Source organism: Candida tropicalis (genome assembly GCF_000006335.3).
Source record: "Candida tropicalis MYA-3404 genomic scaffold supercont3.4, whole genome shotgun sequence".
Lineage (NCBI taxonomy): Eukaryota > Fungi > Ascomycota > Pichiomycetes > Serinales > Debaryomycetaceae > Candida > Candida tropicalis.
The window spans coordinates 1064537-1084884 of NW_003020056.1; the positions used below are offsets into that span (position 1 = coordinate 1064537).

A 20348-nucleotide genomic window follows, 5' to 3' on the forward strand; every position below is an offset into this window, starting at 1 on the left:
TTTCCATTTAAACTATTCATAGATTTACAATAATGTTTTTAAAATCAACTAGAAATGTCATACATGAGACTTCAGCAATACGCCTGTCTCCACTGAAAAAAATTTTTCAATCACCACAAATATCAAGATGTCTCACTTCATCCACTAGAGTACACAAACCACTACAAACAACCAAATTTTCTGGTTCAAATCCCGCATTAAGCTTTCCATGCTTAGATAAACTAGAACGTAAGAATGAAGAATTATCCAAAGGGAATTTGTCATCATCATCATCATCATCAACAACAGCAGTAAAATCAACAACATCTTCGTCATTAGAATCAGGCCCAGAACCAAGTTATGGTTATGTTAAAACAGGATTTCATTTATATAAATCTAAAAAACCTATATTTTTAGATTATGGTGGTCATTTACCAGAATATGAAATTGCCTACGAAACATGGGGAAAATTAAATAAGGATAAATCGAATTTAATCTTAATCCACACAGGACTATCCGCATCACTGCATGCCAAATCACAACCAGAAAACACTAAAAAAGGATGGTGGGAGAATTTTATTGGACCAGGGAAATATATTGACACAGATAAATATTTCGTAGTATGTACCAACGTATTAGGTGGTTGTTATGGTTCAACAGGTCCATCTTCTATTGATCCTGCCAATGGTGAAAATTATGCCACACGTTTTCCTATACTTAGTGTTAATGATATGATTCGAGCCCAACGTGAATTGGTGAGAGATGAATTTGGAGTTAAGAAGATTCATGCATCTGTTGGTGCATCTATGGGGGGAATGCAATCTTTAGCATATGGCTGGGAATTTCCTGATGAAGTTGAAAAAATTATATCTATTAGTGGATGTGCCAGATCTCATCCATATTCAATTGCTTTGCGACACACACAAAGACAAGTATTAATGAGTGATCCAAATTGGAATCGTGGTTTCTATTATGGTAAGATTCCTCCTCATGTAGGAATGAAATTGGCAAGAGAAATTGCTACTGTTACTTATAGATCTGGTCCTGAATGGGAATATAGATTTGGTAGACAAAGAGCAGATGAAAGTAGACCTCCAGCTTTGTGTCCTGATTTCTTGGTTGAAACATATTTGGATCATGCTGGTGAGAAATTCTGTCTTGAATACGATGCTAATTCATGGTTATATGTGTCTAAAGCAATGGATTTGTTTGATTTGGGATACAAGAATAGAAGCAAAGCATTAAAAGCTAGATCAAAGTCTGAGATGGAGTATAATGGTAAAGTGTCAGATGAAGTTGCAAAATTAACCATACCAGCTGTTCCATACCAAGAGAAATCTACCAAGGCCATGACTACAGTTGAAGAAGGATTGATGGATTTAAAGAAAGGTATGACTAGATTGGCTAATAAGGATGTCTTGGTTATTGGTGTTGAATCTGATATATTATTCCCTGTTTGGCAACAGCGTGAAATCGCAGATGTCTTGATGGAGAATAATTCTTCTGGCAGAGTTGAATACTTTGAATTGGGAACTGACATTTCAAACTATGGTCACGACACATTTTTATTGAGTTTGAACGATATTGGTAAACCAGTTAGTAAGTTTTTAGAAAATTAATGAATCAATGAAAATGGTGGCGTTTTTTTTAATTTATGTTTATGTTTATGTTATTTAGTATTATTACAGAAGATACTACAAATTGATCAAGTACAAAAAAAAAAAAAGAAAAAGGAATAATTGGAAATTAATAGGGTATTATATGTCTAATACACAATTGATCCATGGTGAGGATCCAATTCGTAACCCAACTTTCTACTTATCGTATAAACATATTCTCTTATGTTTCCAACAACAACTTTAGCCAACCCGTTATTTTTCTTTTTATCATCTTGCTTATCCATGTGATGTGGCAACAAGTTATCATGAGCACTTAAACTAACAAACAATGCAAAAGGTACTAACCAGACTAAAATCCCAAAGAAGGAACAAATTTCAAGAAATGTAGGAATACGTGGAGGAACATAATTTGGTCTTAATCTTACTTCTAAAGGTGGGATATATGGATTATTGAAATGATGGAACCATAAAAAGTGGTTGCTAATAACTAAAACACAGGACCCCAAGAAAAGTGGTGACGTCAATTCAACATAAGGGAATTTATTCAAGTTTTGCAAATAAATATAGTATGAAAATATTGAAAACAAAGTCAATTTAATTGGGAACTTATCAAATATAAGCAATAATACAAATGCAATCATTATGGAATAAATCAATTTCTTAAGGAAACGTTTGGTTGGTTCAGTATGTTCTTCCACCAATTCGGATATATAATATAATCCTGATGCAATTGAAAGCACCAATAATAAGAATCCTAGTATAGCACCAATTATAGATAGTAATTGAAGAAACATTGTATGTGAATTAAGCTAATCCTTGATTATTAACTTAAGTAAGAATATTAATAACTGGGTTCTACTTAAATTAAAATAAATACAAAAAAAAAAAGGCAAAGAAAAAATTTTCTGTTTTGTCTGAATCGTACTTCCTGGCTTTTGATTTTCCCCTTCGTTTTGCGCTCCCCTGGTCATTTACACGCTGACAAAGTTTTTGCTCCTAAGGCGATCAGCTCGTTGTTTAGTCAACGCGACCCGCGTCTCTATCGAGATTTACTAATAATGAAAGAACACTTGTACAAAAAACAAACACACACATACAATCAATTCATTTTATAGAAATGCAACAAACTTATAAATAAATAGTAAAATAAAAAATAAAAAATAAATAGTAAAATAAAAAATAAAAAATAAAATAAAAATAAAAATAAAAATAAAAAATGAAGTATATTCCACACCGATCCCTCAATCATAAATTTCCATAGGTGGAAGTCTGTCGGTATTATAGAACCAATTGTTATTTCTCAATTCTGTTTCTAACCATTCAGTAGGGAAATAAACCAAATTACCTTGAACCGCACTCAATAATCTTTCAGCAGACGTCTTATCATAAATAGCCTCAGCATTTTGGATCTTACGTCTTGCAGAATATGCACCTGCTCTACCACGTCTTGCTCTAGATGTTTGTCTGGATCTTGTTCTCGTACGACGCTGTTTCTCGTGATGTGAACCAGAAGAAGGCGATCTATCATTACCATTTGCAACTTTTTCAGTTCCCCCAAGCTCATTGGCATCATCATCAACATCTTCATCTTCTTCATCAACTATATCAGATGGTTCGGTTAATGGTTTAGGGGTCTCTGGTCTTTTGTCTTGAGTTTCATGAGCACCAGTAAAACTACTAACTCTACGACCAAGTTTGGCACGCAAGTTCTTCTCTGGTTCATGATTAGCTTCCTGATCCCTATCTGGTGGTGCTTTTCCTAATAACCCGTATTCATCATTAGTTGCAGATCTTTCTAATCTATGTTTGGTGTTGTTGTTAGCCAAGTGAACATCATATTCATCCTTTTCAGCCTCTTTAGAATCGGAATAGTATTGACTCAGCAGTCCATACTCAACTTCAGCTTCTTGGGCTTTCATAAATTGACTTTGCAATTCAGTTTGAGTAGTATAATCTGACCATCTTGAAACATAATCGTCCGGTTGACAATGGAAAACCATCCTGTAAAGTTCGGTGTTTCTGGAAGCAATTTCGTTCCAACGAAGTTCATAAAAGTCAGGACCAATAGGATCATCAAACTCATAAGGGTCAATAAAATTTGAGAAACCAGTATCTGTGGACGACATGCTGTTGATTATATCTCTGGCTGCCTCTTCACTTAATTTCAAAGTCTCTGAGTCTTTGTTACTGGTAAAATTAGTTTCAACACCTTCAGTCGATGGTAAAAGGGACCCTTGTTTTGTATCTGTCATATTATCATTTGCTGGGATTCCATTCTTACATAACAATGGCAAGCCTAATTTCATTCTCTTCTGATCCTCTTCTTCATTCATGCTCTTTTCTTTCGCAGCAACTCTTTGCAAGTAAGAAATCTTTTTAAGCAAGAGCCATCTTTCTTGATTTCTTTCCGTGACTATTTCCTCAGATTCGGAGTCCATACTGCCAGATATATTGTGGTCATCTGACTCAAGAAATTCTAAAACACTATCAAAATCTGGTAAAAATGTCGAAGTAGGATTACGTTCCATATCAATTAAGGATAAATCTTTCAAAAACTTGGCACTGCTCATTCTTGCCCTTTGAGCCAATTTTGATCTGTACTTATCTTGACCTTCACCATAGACATCTTTCTTGTGTAAGTCGTTATTTTGAACTCTATTATCATATGAATGCTTCTTGCTATCGCGAATACCTTTATTCGCTTCATGTGGACCAGTACGATTATTCATAGAAACAGGCAAAAACAAAGGTGGTGGGAATTCTGATTCTTCTTCTTCGAAATTGACATCAGCAATTTCTGCATCAAACTTAGAAACATGAATGAAATTTTTCCACCTTCTTGTACCGGATGGTTGATTTAAAATATCTCTTGATGCAATCTCAACCATTGCTGACAAGTAGGTATTCTCCCGGGATCTGAACTTATTAGTGGCATATTTGAGACCTTCTTCAGATTTTGCGAAATTCTCGAATCTCTTGAATCTTCTTTCGACAACTTCTAATATGTCAATACTGACACCCAAGTGTTCTCTCATCAATCTCATTCTCAAAGTATGAGCAAATTTGCCCGCCAAATATGGTTTTCCATCCATTGTAGACTTGACCATGTCGGTATCTCTGACAACTGCCGCAACTTCAGAATCTCTGAGACCACGCATAGATCTCTCATTAATATTGGCACTTCCAATAATTGCAGTACGATCATCAGCAATCATAGCTTTAGCATGAATATAAAGTTGTTCAGTTACCAATGTTCTACCAGTACCGATTCTTCCCCATTTTCTTAACGAGAAGAATTGAATGTATTGATCTGGGTCAATACCCTTCATTCTCAATTTGGCAAAAATAGACGATTCACCTCTTGATATGGACATAAATTGACATTGCATAATAACACGTACCGAAGAACCTTCAGCTTCATCAACCTGTGCTTCAAAACCAGGCATCAATGGAATAACAATGATGGCTTTCCAATTAGTACCTTCCCTATGGGCTCGGATGATTCTATCTACCAATGCATCACCAATTCTGTTTTTGATTTCTGTCCCATCAATAAAACACGATGTGACAAAAAATTGATTTTCAATGTACACAAAATGCTCTGATGTTTCGATTAGTCTAAGATATGCATTTTGAATACTTTGCTCGTGTTGTTTCAAACCAAGAGACCAATTTCCTGATGATCTCAATAATTGTACTTCACAAGTACCGTCTAATCCATGAGCCATAATCTCGTCTTCCGACAAATCTGGTGGTGGTAATAAAAGTGGTGTAAGTCTACTTGGTCTCTTCTGTCTAATTAAATAATTCCATCTTTGAACAAAATGTCTTGCCAAATCTCTAGCAGTTTGTCCACAAGTGAACATATGAATATCATGCCAAGGCATTCTAGGAACCTCATTTCTGTTGTACATTGACTCATATGGTTTGTCCAAATCAAAGAAATCTTTGACTCTTGGATTGGAATAATCTTTACCAGGAAAAACTTGAAATTCGGCAAATTTGTCTGCTGTCAATCTGTCGTCCGGGCTGAAACTATCAAAATCAACACCGGTATCATCAGTTAAAACATGATCCGCTGTATCATAACGACCATAACATAAATCAATACCACCCAAGAATGCATAAGTATGGTCAACAATACACAACTTCTCATGATGGGCCCAGAAATATGTATTTTGAAGCAACTGATTTGGTGATCTGATAACATGAATATTTTCTTCATTAAGTGACAAGATCGAATGTTTTGTATACAAGGAATCAGTGGCAACAGTAGTACCAACATTACGGTAAATGACAACAAAGATTTTTACCCCTTCATCTGCTTTTCTTTTCAACAACCTATCAAGTCTATATTGTTGATTACCGTTAGCTGGTCTTCTTAAATACAATTCAGGAGAAAGCCACCAATCATGAATCATAATAGTGTCTTTGGCCATCTCAATAGCAGAAGAAATAGCCCAAAAGTGATCACGACCATCAACAAACCATTGAGCAAAGACATTCTTTCTTACTGGAGCAAATGAACCAAATCTGTTTGGTTCAGCGTATGGGGTCAAGCTTTGCATAGTCCTAAGTGAATCAACCCATAACTTATGTTCCCTTGGTGACTTTGGTTGGAATGTCAATTTTCTTTCGTTATTCTCCAAAGTAATTTTTAAATGTGGGAAGAAATTATTCTCACTATCAAACAACTTTTTCTGTGAAATAGAGGAAGCATCAAATATAGATTCATCTTCATCTTTACCAGAAGCTTCCGCAATTCTGCTATGAATCTTGAAAGAACTGTCCACGAGGAAAACATCCAAAGGAGATGTCGAATTGATATCTGCCACATAGGTGATATAACTGCCTCTAACAAGCATCCATTTCATTGATCTCCTCTCGTATATACCTTTCAAGTCATTAGCCTTAAAATGACCAACTCTCCAGCCTTGAGCATTGGCTGTACCACCAATGTGGACAGCACCTTGTTTACCACAGAAACCTGTCTCATAACTCAATAATGAAGAAAGTGGAGACAACTCAAAGAATATGAAAAGTATATTTGATTGTGGTTTTAATGATGTTGCTTCAATTAATTCTTTTAAATAATTATCAACATCTTTGGTATATTGTTCTAGTTTTCTTCGTCTATTTTCCACAGATTCATGATGCCTTTCAAGAGATCCAATTGACGTTATACTACCAAGGCGCAGCCTGACTCTAGAAAGACCTGACGTAACTGGCGAAATTGAATGATTATCGACATTATCACCCGCAGTGGCAGTGGCAGTGGCAGTGGCAGGCTCTTCTTCGTCTTCACCAGGTTTGCCTTGTACAAATGTTTTAAACTTCTTTGATTTTCCTTTTTCTGATTTTCTAATTGGAGGAACAGGGAATTTTGGTAATGGCTGAGATTTGTTACCAACAACCCTACCGACAAGTCTTGCCTTTTCAAACTTATAGGCCAAATATCCCAAATCAGTAGAATTTCTTTCAATGCTCCATTTCATTCGTTGGCGATCAATACCGTATTCCAAATCGAAACGAAATCTTCTATTCCTGGTAGTTTCTTTGGATGTAATATCCGTGACTTTAAATCCAAGCAACGACAATAAAAGAGGAGCTCTGTAGATACCATGTTCATCTTCTAATAAACATGATGCCATCAAGTTGATTGCCGGTCCACCCGCTGCCATTCCTGCTAATAGTTTCTCTGCTCTTTCAGCTGCCGCAGTTTCAGATTCATCAATTACATCTGGTTGGGCAATACTCTGCCTCTTGTCTTTTCCCTTCTTGCGATTTGCACGAAGAAAATGTTTTAATCTGTTGTGTTTAGCTTTAGGACTTGAACCATCTTGTTGATTCGGAAATTCAGACGTAGGGGAAGTTGGATCTGCCATTGTTGAAAAAGTTCTCCCCTTTAATCTTGCAGGTATGAAATTACTAAAAGTTTGAGAATGACCAAACATAGTTCCTCTACGAGGGGGTGCTTCACCTTCAACCTTGTCAGCCTCTTCATTGTCGTCAACTGGTTCAAATCTGTTTACATCTGCATCGTTATTGTGGACAAAACTCTCATTGGGAGTGAAAAAGGAACTAGGATGTTGTGGTAGTTTATGATAGTTGTGATGGTTGTGGTGATGATGGTTGTTGTCGTGGTCTTGGTCATATCGGGACTCTCTATTATCACCAATAAATGAAAATTCTAAGGAATTTGGAACAACTCTAACTGACTCATCTGGTGAATTTGGGGAAGGGGATCTTTCGTGTCGTCTTGGTAAAATAGGACCATTCTTGACTGCTTTAAAGATATGATCAACATCTGACAGTTGCCGTAATGGTGTTATGTTGTCTGCATCTCCATTTTCCACGTTTGTTTCGGATGGTTTGACTTTTATTCTAGTAACATCGCCATTCGTGTTCTCATTGACATCCCCATTCGCTACCTCAGGGGTAGGTTGTTCAACCGTGGGCAGCATTATCAATTATTGAACGTGCTATGTAATGATTGATAAATAATGTCAATTTAAAAGAGGAAAACAAAAAAAAAAAGAAAAATGAATGAAGAACAAAACGAAAACAACAACAACAAAAAAAAATAATCCTGTTGGTAATCGTTTGAAACTTTGAGAGCGCCTTGCATAAACAAAATTCTACACGAATAGATAAATTAAACGGAAACATACAAGGCTAAGAAAACGCAAAACCTACAAAAATACAATAGCAATTATAAAGTGAAGAGTTGTGTTTATTGAAGTATGACCCAGCATGTTTGTATAATAGGGGTCTAAATAATATTCCCATAATTAAATAAAGAATACAACCTATAGAATTCACGATTTCGATTGTGCCTCTTTTTCAATTTTTTTTTTATTTTGTATCTTCTTTTGGTGTCACAAAAGTTCAATGTACAAGTCAAGTTTGCTGCCCAACCACATGGCATGTTTGGTGTGATCTATAAGATCGTTTCCCGTACGTGGATGTATCAAGACAGATAAATTTCCATGGTTAAGTTGGAAATATGGCACTAACACCTTGAATATCTCTGGATCTTTAAAATCCAATTCCCACATCCTAACAGGATGAGGGCCAATCGGCTTTTCCCAAAACTTATAAACCCTGATCTTTCCCTCGTCAATCTCCTTGGCAAAATCCTTCAACACATTCTCTCTCAATTGATGTGCAAACTTTACTTCTTCTTCAGTATCAAAATATGTGTGGATATCATAAGATTTGATACCCCCATAGAATGGTGTAGCATTTGTGCTTGTTGATTCACGTGATTCGGACATATTGAATATTAATTATTAACTAATTAGTAATTGCTAAAAAAAAAATCTCTTGGTGTGGAAGTGCGCCTAATCTGAAGATATTTATAACCTCTAAAAGATTGTGAACTTTCTATTTAGACTAAAATCTAATTAATACTAGCTCGCACAATAAAGCAATGACACCACATTAAAACACTAAATAATTTGTCAGCGCATAACATAAGCTTACAAATCTTGCATATAAGGGACAAAAAATATATATATAAAACTAAATCTTTTGATGCTTGATGGGTGCAAGTTGAGATACACTCAACTAATATCATGAATAATACATTAAAGCTGAATCGTATGGCCATGATTGCTTTGTACTTCCAATGAGACAATATTCTCCACCATTGATCATGTGTCGGATTGAACCTAGTTGTGAATGGAAATAGACTCGATACACGACCATTTGTTCCATTTCGCACATTTACAGCTAAATTATCAAATATGGGATTTCAAGTAAATTATTCAGAATAGTGTATTAGTTTAGTAGTGAAAAACTACTGATAAAAAATAAGAAGACTTATATAATTGAACTATTTTTTATTCTTTATATCCTGCAATTGAATATTTACATAGTCTTCGTTTGTAGATATATTTATTTCTGAGTCCTCACCATCCTCCTCGTCATCTTGACCTATTATCTGGGTATTCAACTGTCTGTATCTTACACGTTCTTGACGTGCTGTATTCTTTCTCCATGCCATAAATCCAATACTCAAGCCCAATCCAAAAAGACTTCCAAGTATGTTGGCCAAAATATCATATACATCAAATACTCGGCTAGGATTGACAACATTTTGTATGATTTCCAGGCTCACGCTTCCTCCAAAGGTGCATATTACCAATGTGACTCCTCTAAGTATTTTCAAAGACTTGTAATGGGTATCAAATATGAAATAAAACTCTATGGTTAAGATGCAAAATGTGGTAAAATGAATCAATTTGTCGTGTGGAAGATGTATCAGGGCAAACCCTAGATAGCCTGCACCCACTAGGGATATGATAAATACTTGAGTGTGTTAGTGAATTAAACACAGAAGTTACAACATGCAATTCTGTTACATACGTATTAAAACAGGATAACGAATGGAAATCATGTTTTTGGTTTGAAAGTGGGAGTGTTCGTGTGCAGTTTATGACTAGAACATGGTGGCATATTTTTTTCTTTGTTGTTACTTCTCCTTCTTCTACCTCCTTCTACCACCTTGTAATATGTACGCGACACATTAGAAAAATAAAAAAAAGTATTTCACTTTGCATAGACTACCCAATCCTTTTCCATGACCAATATACACATGAATAGAACACTACGAACATTTGGATCCCTTATAAAGAGGAGGAATTATTCTATTAACTACTTGGTATCGTCGATTCCTAAACCAAAAACTTCATATAAACCAGAAAACTCAGAAAAACCTATAGTCAAGAAGGCTTCTCGACCAAAGAAACAAGCTCAGCGTCCAGTAGCATTTGATGAAAAGTTACTTCTTGGTGGATTCAAACCATACACTGCAGGACAATATTCCCGAGCTCAGCATTTCTTCAAATCGGCAAAACCAACATTATCTTGGACATTAGCAGATTATGATGAAATCCCGGATGTCAAGTATGAAAAATTGGCAAAACAGAGAGAAGAGAAATACGGGAACCTTGATCCATATTTTAAGAACGAAACCACAGAAAACATGCTAAACTCTAGGAAAACATTTGGTATTAAACCTGATCTTTTACAGCCGTTACCCGAAGTCTTGTTGATTGGTCACACGAATGCTGGAAAATCGTCACTTATAAATCGTCTCCTTCTTGACAAGCAAAAATTGAAAAGATCTGATCAGTTGGCGTATGTTTCTGCTCGTGCTGGGTTTACAAAAACTATGAACTGTTTTACTGTTTCCAATAAATTAAGAATTGTTGATTCACCTGGGTTTGGGTGGCATGGTGAAGAAGTTCAAGGAAAAATGGTTATTGACTACATTGAAAGGAGAAACGTTTTGAAAATGGTCTACTTTTTAATCGACACCACAGTAGGATTAAGGGAAGAAGATACGGTCATTATTGATCATTTAATAGAACTGGGTGTGCCGTTCAGTTTGATTTTCACTAAAGTTGACAACAGAAAGACAGTAGAGAAATTGATAGCAACTTTTGATTTTACTTGCAGAAAGTTTATTTCTGACGAAAAAGGTATCAAGGATATCAGGGTCAGTATGCTAGAAGCCACTGAACTTTAGAACAGCATGTAAATAGTATAATACAATACATTTTTAGATGAAACCATAGAAACTCGAGTCCTTGATTTTCTCCTTCTTGAGATACGATATCTTATATTTGTTAGAACTTAATTTACACTTTGCTTTAAAATCTACCTCTTCCACGACCACCACGGCCACCACGATCACCACCGAAGCCACCACGGCCTCCTCTACCTCCAAATCCACCTCTGGATCCACCTCTAGCGCCGAATCCACCTCTTCCACCTCTGGAGCCGCCTCTACCTCCAAAACCACCTCTGGAGCCACCTCTGCCACCGAAACCACCTCTTGAGCTTCCAGCAGATTTACCATCCTTCTTCTTCTTTTTGACAGCACCAATTTCCTTTGGTTTTGGTAAGAATCTTTCTAATGGGAGAAGTTTATCACCACCAATAAAGACTTTGTCACCTTCACTAAAACTGTCGGCTTTAACACCTTCACTCAATTTAACACTGAAGACAACGGAATTGATCAGACCAAGAATTTCTTCTACTTTACCAACTTGTGTTTTGTTTTCTAAGTATATTGGAGCATTGAAGTATGGAATTTTAACATTGGTAGAACGACAGATGAGTTCACCTTCACAAGAATGCATAAAAGTACCCATTTCCAAAACGGTGTCTGGTGGACCGTACAGTGATGGTCCGGTTCTTCCACCACGGAAACCACCACGGCCACCTCTAAAATTTCCTCTTCCTCTGTTCATTGTAGTACCTATTGTATGTTATCTATGGTAGAACTATTTCTAGCGAAGAGGAAAACTTTTTCAATGAGAGAAGAGCGAACGAAAAAAAAAAAAAAATTGGTTAGTGAAAATCCAATACCTCATCGAACCAAAGAGACAAATGTCGTCTCCCTGAAAAAAAGTCGCAATGATGGAGTTGATTAGACAAAACAAATGACATGTCTGTGGTAAAACTGATTTGTGCAAAGTTCAATAACCGCTCCAACAACAACAACAGAAAAAAAAAATCGTCAAGAATCTAAACGGACCTAAATCATTTTCATATTGTTTTTTTTTCTCTCTATCAAAGTCTATTCTACAACCATTGATAAACAACATTAGTTAGTACTTTATTTTACTATCAATCAAGTTATTCTTTTTTTTTTGTAATTTTGGTCATTCTTATTATTTCTTTCTTCTAATACAGTTTTACCATGAGTGTCTCGCAGTGTATGTATTTCATGTTTTGGATGTTTTTTTTTGGGCGGTCGAGCCCCTATTTTTCCAGAAATTCCGATTGAGATTTTTATGATTGTTACTAACAATTTAATTATTTAAAGCTACCCCTTCATTTAAGGTAGGACTTACCTCAGAAGAAAAGTCATTGTATACACATTTATTCAAATCATTGGATCCTGAGAACACTGGAGTTGTCACTGGTGAAAAGGCCAGAACAACTTTTGAAAAATCTGGATTACCTCCAGCGATTTTGGGTGAAATCTGGCAAATTGCTGATCTGAACAATTTGGGGTTCTTGAATCAATTTGGATTCTGCTATGCCATGAGATTGATTGGGTATACTCAAGCTGGACAGCATCCTGCTCCTGGATTGGCAGATGTCCCTGGTCCTTTACCAAAATTTGTTAACTTACCATTACCTCAAAGTACCTTACAGCCGCAATCTACAAGCAGTTCTTTCATGTCAACTCAACCAAATACCTCAATTCCACAAACTGCTGTCTCTCAGGATTCAATTGCCCCTGTTTCACCAGTAGATTATCAAAAGTTTTCCCAATTATTTATAAAAACTGTGGGATCAGCACAAGGTGAACTAGGTGGTGCTCAAGCCAAAGATATTTTCTTGAAGGCTAAGTTGCCAACCCCAGTTTTGGATCAGATATGGTCTTTAGTCGATAAAAACAACACTGGTACTTTAAATGTTGGATCATTTGTGATTGCCATGCATTTAATTCAAGGATTATTGAGTGGTCAAGTTAAACAATTGCCACCATTTTTGCCAGAATCTATTTGGAAGTCAGTTGAACCACAACAACAAACTCCATCATATGAACAACTGCAATCGCGTCAAGTTTCACTGAATTCAATTAACTCCCAACTGACGGCAATTAGACATCCTCCTTCAAGAGATGTCCAAAGTGAATGGTTTGTTACTCCTGCCATGAGGCAACAATACGACTCTGTTTTCAACAATCTTGATAAGGATAAGAAGGGACAATTAACTCCTGACCAAGTTGCTTCATTCTTAATGACTTCTAAATTAAGTCAACAAGATTTGGCATTGATTTGGGATTTAGCTGATATTCAAAATTCTGGAATTTTTACCAAGTTGGAGTTTTCCATTGCCTTGTTTTTGGTTAATAGAAAAATCGCTGGGAAGGCTTTACCAAATGTGGTTCCAGACGAATTGGTTTCTTCATTGAGACAAGCTTCAACACCAGCTGCTGGTTCACAATTCTCCCAAGTTACTTCTCCACAACCACAACAACAACAACAACCACAACAGCGTAGTGCTTCGGAAATAAACAGAGGTTTAATTCCACCTCAAGTACAGCTGCCAAGCAAACCAAAGTCTTCCATGGATGATTTGGCTGATATTTTTGGTGCCTCTGCCACTGCACCAACAGCTACCACTGTGGCTTCTTCCAGTCCAGCTCCACCAGCTCCAGCTGGATTTGGCCTTGAACAACGTCCATCAAGTAGTGATTTATCCCATGGTGAGTTACCAAAAGTTCGTACCACTTTAACTGGTTCATTCAAGCCAACATCTACTTTTGGCCAATCATTGATGCAAAAGCAACAAACGCAATCAATTTCTTCTTCTAACTTAGCATCACCAGCAGAAGAGAAAAAGCAAGAAATCCCACCAATTCAATCAAAGGAAATTGTCCCACCTGCTGTACCACAACAACCAGCCAGTGAACCAAGTCAGCCAAAGACAGTTAATTATGATGCCTTGAGAAGTGTTCCACCACCGCCTCCTCCTCAACAAAGAACTGCTAGTCCAGCCCTTGGGGTTTCTCGTACTCCTTCTCAGCAATTTGCATCTACTGGTAGATCTGCTTCTCAACAAAGTGGTGCTATTGCCACTGGTAACAATGAAGATTTACTAGCTGATCCAGCTATTTCCGGCCAATTGTCACAAGCTACTTCAGATATTGCAAATGTATCCAACCAAATTAAATCCCTCACCACTCAAACAAAAAACTTACATGAGAAGAAAACAAGAGCAGAACAAGAGCTTCAAAGAATTTTGAAAACTAAATCTGATATTGAAATGAAATTGAAACAATTGAGAACTTCTTACGAGAATGAAGTCAAACAAGTTGAACAAGTTGAAAGCAATTTAGCTACTGCCAAAGAAGAAACTGAAGCATTAAGATCTGAAACCTCGATTGCTGAAGCAAAAGTTAATTCATTATCAAATGATTTACATGAAAAACAGGTTAATATGGAAGACTTACAGAAGGAAAACAGCACCTTGAAGGAAAAATTGGGTACTTTGAATGCTGAAATTACTGAACTTGAAAGTCAAGTAGCAGCAAAGGCTTCAGAAACACAAATGTTATCCAACCAAGTGTCTGTTAAGAAATCACAAGTTCAGGTTGCCATTGTCAAGTGTGAAGATTTGAAGGGAAAAATCAAGGACATTGAGGCACAGCACAAACAATTGCAATCAGAATTGGACAATGCTGAGAGAAGTAGATTAGCTGCTGAACAAGAAGCTATAGATCAGCAAAATAAGGCTATTGAATTGGAAAAGAATAAACCTACTAAACCAAGTAGTGGCATTGCTGCTGCAGTTGGTGCTGCTGCCGGTGCTGCGGTTGCGGGAGCTGCGGGAATTGTTCATCATGTTACCTCTTCTTCTTCTTCATCATCTGCTCCTATTGCTTCAGGATCAAGTGCACCAGTGACTCAACGTGATCAAGTCGGTACTGATGAATCGGGTGTTAATGATGTTACTCAAAGATTCCCTGATTTGGATGTTAATGAACCAGCTGATAATGTTACCAACACCACTGCATCTAATACCACTGATCGTGCAATCGACGATGGAGAAACACCAGTTACATCTCCAAGTAACTCTGAATTCCAATTCCCACAAGGTAACAATGCAGGAATTGTAGGTGGTATGGTTGGAATGCCAGGTGTTTTAGTTGGTGTGCAAAGAACTGAATCGTTAACTTCCAGTGTACAAAACAATGCTGCTTTGTCTGTTAGAGATGATAACATTGATGAGATTAGTGACCGTGATACTTTGGAAAATGTTGATAGCGGTGATGAAACAGCACCAAACACTGCTAATGGTGCTAGCTTTGAAAGTAGAGACAGACAAGAAGGTAGTGATAAAGGATCATCTTCATTTGAAATGGTCAATTCTGAGGAAGCAAGATCTCCAGATACCAATGAAGAGTTCCCACCAATTAGAGAATTGGATTATCAAGAAAGTGATTCTTCTGATGAAGAAAATGAAGAAGAACAAACTTTTGATGATGCTTTAGATCATGATCTAATTCCGGGACAAGGACAAACTACAACTGCAACAACTGCTCCTGCTGCTCCTGCTGCTCCTGCCCCAGTTGAAATTCAATCTAAAGAACCTGTACAAAGAGTTGAAAGTTCCGCATTTGATGATTTTGACTTTGATAATTTACAACCAGCAGCTACAGAATCCAATGACAAGAATTTCTTTAACGATGAATTTGACAATTTACCTGCAGCTAATGTAGCTACTCAAGGTGATGATGAATTTGAAAGTGATAAAGATGCATTTGGTGGTTTATCTGGTGATTTTTCAAGTTCTAATGCTCCTGATTTTACACAACCTCAAGGAACTGACACTGCTCCAATTGCTAATAATGATGAATGGGAAGAATTGTTTGCTGGTTTCGGAAATGCTCAACAACAACAGGAACAACAACAACAACAACCTGAAATTCTTGAAACTCCAAGTCAACCTACAATTCCAGGAGCTTTTGTAAACGAGCCTGCTCCTACTGAAGAAACACCTGTATGGCACCCAGGTGCTCCTGCCCCTTCTACTGTTGATACAACCACCGTTTCTGCTGCTGCAGTCGACTCATATGCAGTTCAAGAATTGGTTGGTATGGGTTTTGATGAGAAAACAGCTATTGATGCTTTGAACAAACAAAACGGGGATTTGGAAGCTGCTACAAATTACTTATTGGACAATGCTTAAATTGTGTAATTGGATACGATTTTTATTATTATTCTTTATTTTTGGGACATAATTGCTCATTTGAGTTTTGTAGTTTATTTTGATTATTTTTATTGATTATTAATAGGTGTGTATGTAAGTTAGTTAAAGTTATCAATTATGTATATTATTTCTTAATCTTGTATGATATTATCCGTAGGTGGAGTAAGTAATGTAATTTGAAGTGGATTATTGCTAAGATTGCATCATTGATTTCAGAATGGGTGCACAAGTGTGGCGTGCGGAGTTTTTTCGGCTGAATTCAAATTTGCAACTCTACCAACAACAACTATGGCGTTCGGAACATGGGTCATATCAAATACACCCGATGTGGATAGATAAGAAAAACCCTATATTTTTATATCTGATTGTCATTAATGGGGTAGACAGCTCATATAAATATAATTGATATAAATACCTGTTGGGTTTCCTTCGAAATTGAAAAATCTAGAAAATTAACAAACAAACAAACAAACAAACTTTTCTAAACAAAACTTATTAAAATAATGACTAGTATTCAAAGATTCGGTAATTCAGATATTCATTTCAACAAAGATTTCGATGAAGTTGATGCAGATGGTGTTTTAGTTATTAATAAACACAACAGACAACAAGCTAGATATCCAGATTTCTTACCAACTTGGGATCCAAGTGTTAAATTACCACCATTAAAATTTGAAAAATATATTGATCCTGCAAGTAGAGCTGATCCAACTTTTCCAAATTTATTTCCAAAAGATTTCAACTTTTCAACTAAAAGAATCACTCCAAATTTCGGTACTGAAGTTGATGGTATTCAATTATCTCAATTAGATGATAAAGGTAAAGATGAATTGGCTTTATTTTTAGCACAAAGAAAAGTTTTGTTATTTAATGATCAAGACTTTGCTGATAAAGGTCCTGGATTTGCTGTTGAATTTGGAAAATATTTTGGAAGATTACATATTCATCCAAGTTCTGGTGCTCCAAGAGGATATCCTGAATTACATATTACTTATAGAAGACCAGAAAAGGGGGAATTACAAAGAGTTTTTGCAAATCGTACCACTAGTATTGGATTTCATAGTGATGTTTCTTATGAGTTAACCCCACTGAGATTCACTGTTTTCCTGGTCTTGGAAAGTGGTGATGGTGGAGATACTGTTTTCGTTGATGCTGGTGAAGCTTATAGAAGATTATCACCAGCTTTGCAACAAAGATTAGAAGGTTTACATGTTTTACACACTTCTGAAGATCAAGCGGCCAATTCAACTTATCAAGGTGGTGTTGAAAGAAGAAAACCAGTTTCCAATATTCACCCATTGGTTAGATTAGATCCTGTTACTGGTGAAAAGTCTTTATATGTTAACCGTGCCTTTGGAAGAAGAATTGTTGAATTGAAAAAAGAAGAATCTGATGCTTTGTTGGATTTCTTACATGGTCATATTGAAAGAAGTCTGGATTTACAATTAAGAGTTAATTGGGAAGGTGGTAAAAGAAATAAAGTTGCATTGTTCCACAACAGTGGTGTTTCCCATACTGCCACTTTTGATACTGTTGAAGGTGAAGTTAGACATGCTTTTAGAATTTCCGTCTTGGGAGAACGTCCAATTCTGGATTTGAAGGATTTGAACAAAGAAGAATACACCCCTGGTGATTTGGCTGATGCATTGAGTGCAATCAAACCAATCTAAATATGAATTGTAGTATTATTAATTAGAAATAAGAGAATAATTACAAAAGTCGGCTTTAGGCTAAAAATTAAATAGGTGCAAAATAAAATGTATATTGATGATATTATAATGGTAAATGCTAGAAATTGAGTTTGAAGTTAATAAATATATATTGTGACAACAAAGCGGTAATCCCCTTGCGCAAACCTTCCCGGATCAGCAAACGTTAAAACACATAGATATAAGATATCACTTTATTCGAGAACTTATTGAATCGCAACAAGCAAAAACAAAAAAAAAATTCCCAAGTTCTTTTAGCGCCCTTTTATAGTGCGACTCTGTTAAAAAAAAGAAAAACAAAAGGGGAAAGTGAAGGAGAGATATGGCACAGGGATTGTTCTAGAATTGTACCAATCCTGCCACCATACATTACCTCACTTTTAAAATACTACTTAATATTCCTTTTTACTTCTTGGCCCATTTGACCACCATCACCACCACCACCATTGCCAATACTTTTCTGTCCTTTCCTTTACTTCTGTTTCCACTATGGCATTTCAGAAGGGCATTTTGATTGTGCCATCTCAAGTGTGTGAATTTTTGCCGGTTGTAAAAATGTACGTTTCAGGTTGAGTTTATTTTGGTTTCTTTTTTCTTTTTTTTTTTTGCTTTGATTTGCCAAAATTTAGGTGTTGCCTTCCGCATGGAGAAATTGTTCCTTCTGCGTGAGTTGCCATTTTCATTTGCGTGTCTTCAAATTGCAACCGAGAACGAGCGGTTAGCGAATTCAATTACCATTTACAACCAAATTCTTAGTCAAGTGTGACATGGTTTACAAATAAACACACATAGAGACACATTTCATTCAAGAGGGGATGAAAATTTTTCTTTCAATTTTTAAATTATTTACTTCTTTCTTTCTTTCTTTTATTACTACAATCAATCAGTTATTAAATTATCAGTTAAGATGGAGTTGAGTTATAGATCATATCAAAAAGTGTTAAATATCGCACTTAAGCCAAAAGCTACCACTAGCTCTTGTTGTAAAAAAGCTACCACCACCACAAATACAAACACAAAAAAAGTAAGCAAGCCAAAGCGTGATGAAAGTCAAATCAAGAGAAGAACCAAAACAGGTTGTTTGACTTGTCGAAAGAGAAAGAAGAAGTGTGATGAAGATAAAGTTAATGGTAAATGTCAAGCTTGTACAAGAAACTTTTTAGACTGCTGCTGGCCGGATCCAAATGCTATCAAACCAAAGAATAAGAAACAAGCCCAAGAACCAAAACCAAAACCAAAACCAACTGAACCTCTTAGTCCATCAATGAAAGAAGTTACTTCTCCTATAATAAGATCAAAGAAATGTGATATCAACTATTTACTACATCCAGAACAACCAAAGCCAGAAGCTGCTGCAGAACCAAAGGTTTTCATTCCATATCCAAGTCCTACATTATCACCTGTTTTCAGTGAAGCTAAACCAGCAACTGAAGTTAGTCATTTCGCTCTTTCGCCGATTTACAATGTCAATTATAGACATCAAAGTAAGGACAGTAATGTTAGATCTTTATAGGTATTTCTTTTCTTTATAGGTATCATAATATATTTTTAATGGCGGTTTATTTTTTATTTTTTTTTTTTTTTCACATTTACCCGCGCGGCAACATTGCCATTAAGCGCCCAATACTCGGAGGGAAACAATAGGCAACAGAGCGAACCTGGAGTCGAGGAGGTCATTGTGTCTGATTGTAATCTCCTCTAGCTTGTCGTCGCAATTGGATAGATGATGCTAGAATATACAGATGTGATAATTATGAAAGTCTCGAGGAATTAGGAAATCAACCATGGTTTGTCTTTTTATTATAGGCGACTTGTTTTAATATTTCAAGTTTTTGACTCATTGTTTATATCTTAATACAATGACGTTAATGGGTATAATTCATAATAGAATATCGTATTATCATGACATACTTGTAAAACAATTATGTATTATATAATCAATTAGAATTTGAAATATTTTTTTTGTACGAATTTGGTAATCAATCTACGATAAATATATAAAAAAAACATTAACCGCGATAACAACTCATTGAGTCCTATCAATATGAAGCATGTAATCATTATCCGTGTTATGTGAATAACGGTCATCACAAATTCAAAGATCAATGAGATTAAAGCAATAAAAACTCAAGGGGTGAGACAATATTGCTGTATACCCCCTCTTTTCCCTTTAAAGTTGAGTGATTTTCGCTACAACGATAGCTGAATATTGCCAGTGATTCTAAGCCAAGTATGTATGGCTCCAACCACAGCTATTGATATTAGTGTGATAGTTTACACTATCAATAGCCAAGGCTTT

General features: G+C 36.1%; 9 protein-coding genes across 9 annotated transcripts; 5 read left to right on the plus strand and 4 right to left on the minus strand. All coding sequences in view use genetic code 12, as the record gives it.

The window, feature by feature from the left end:
* Nucleotides 1-32: 32 nt before the first annotated feature.
* Nucleotides 33-1598, plus strand: CTRG_03485 (uncharacterized protein; the record flags this gene model as incomplete). The annotated part of the gene is made up of 1 exon (XM_002549142.1): nucleotides 33-1598. One exon carries the CDS (start codon nucleotides 33-35, stop codon nucleotides 1596-1598), a length of 1566 nt encoding a protein of 521 aa, XP_002549188.1.
* A 146-nt stretch (nucleotides 1599-1744) lies between these two features.
* Nucleotides 1745-2392, minus strand: CTRG_03486 (uncharacterized protein; the record flags this gene model as incomplete). The annotated part of the gene is made up of 1 exon (XM_002549143.1): nucleotides 1745-2392. The coding sequence occupies one exon, from the start codon at nucleotides 2390-2392 to the stop codon at nucleotides 1745-1747; it is 648 nt and encodes a 215-aa protein (XP_002549189.1).
* Nucleotides 2393-2839: 447 nt separating this feature from the next.
* PLD1 (phospholipase D) lies at nucleotides 2840-8062 on the minus strand (the record flags this gene model as incomplete). The annotated part of the gene is made up of 1 exon (XM_002549144.1): nucleotides 2840-8062. The coding sequence occupies one exon, from the start codon at nucleotides 8060-8062 to the stop codon at nucleotides 2840-2842; it is 5223 nt and encodes a 1740-aa protein (XP_002549190.1).
* Nucleotides 8063-8476: 414 nt separating this feature from the next.
* CTRG_03488 (uncharacterized protein) lies at nucleotides 8477-8875 on the minus strand (the record flags this gene model as incomplete). The annotated part of the gene is made up of 1 exon (XM_002549145.1): nucleotides 8477-8875. The coding sequence occupies one exon, from the start codon at nucleotides 8873-8875 to the stop codon at nucleotides 8477-8479; it is 399 nt and encodes a 132-aa protein (XP_002549191.1).
* Nucleotides 8876-10182: 1307 nt separating this feature from the next.
* On the plus strand, nucleotides 10183-11133 carry CTRG_03489 (uncharacterized protein; the record flags this gene model as incomplete). The annotated part of the gene is made up of 1 exon (XM_002549146.1): nucleotides 10183-11133. One exon carries the CDS (start codon nucleotides 10183-10185, stop codon nucleotides 11131-11133), a length of 951 nt encoding a protein of 316 aa, XP_002549192.1.
* Nucleotides 11134-11257: 124 nt separating this feature from the next.
* On the minus strand, nucleotides 11258-11860 carry GAR1 (H/ACA snoRNP pseudouridylase subunit; the record flags this gene model as incomplete). Its single annotated transcript, XM_002549147.1, has 1 exon — nucleotides 11258-11860. One exon carries the CDS (start codon nucleotides 11858-11860, stop codon nucleotides 11258-11260), a length of 603 nt encoding a protein of 200 aa, XP_002549193.1.
* Nucleotides 11861-12659: 799 nt separating this feature from the next.
* On the plus strand, nucleotides 12660-16319 carry CTA3 (Cta3p; the record flags this gene model as incomplete). Its single annotated transcript, XM_002549148.1, has 1 exon — nucleotides 12660-16319. One exon carries the CDS (start codon nucleotides 12660-12662, stop codon nucleotides 16317-16319), a length of 3660 nt encoding a protein of 1219 aa, XP_002549194.1.
* A 524-nt stretch (nucleotides 16320-16843) lies between these two features.
* Nucleotides 16844-18010, plus strand: CTRG_03492 (sulfonate dioxygenase; the record flags this gene model as incomplete). The annotated part of the gene is made up of 1 exon (XM_002549149.1): nucleotides 16844-18010. One exon carries the CDS (start codon nucleotides 16844-16846, stop codon nucleotides 18008-18010), a length of 1167 nt encoding a protein of 388 aa, XP_002549195.1.
* A 946-nt stretch (nucleotides 18011-18956) lies between these two features.
* On the plus strand, nucleotides 18957-19562 carry ZCF3 (Zcf3p; the record flags this gene model as incomplete). The annotated part of the gene is made up of 1 exon (XM_002549150.1): nucleotides 18957-19562. The coding sequence occupies one exon, from the start codon at nucleotides 18957-18959 to the stop codon at nucleotides 19560-19562; it is 606 nt and encodes a 201-aa protein (XP_002549196.1).
* Between the last annotated feature and the right edge of the window lie 786 nt (nucleotides 19563-20348).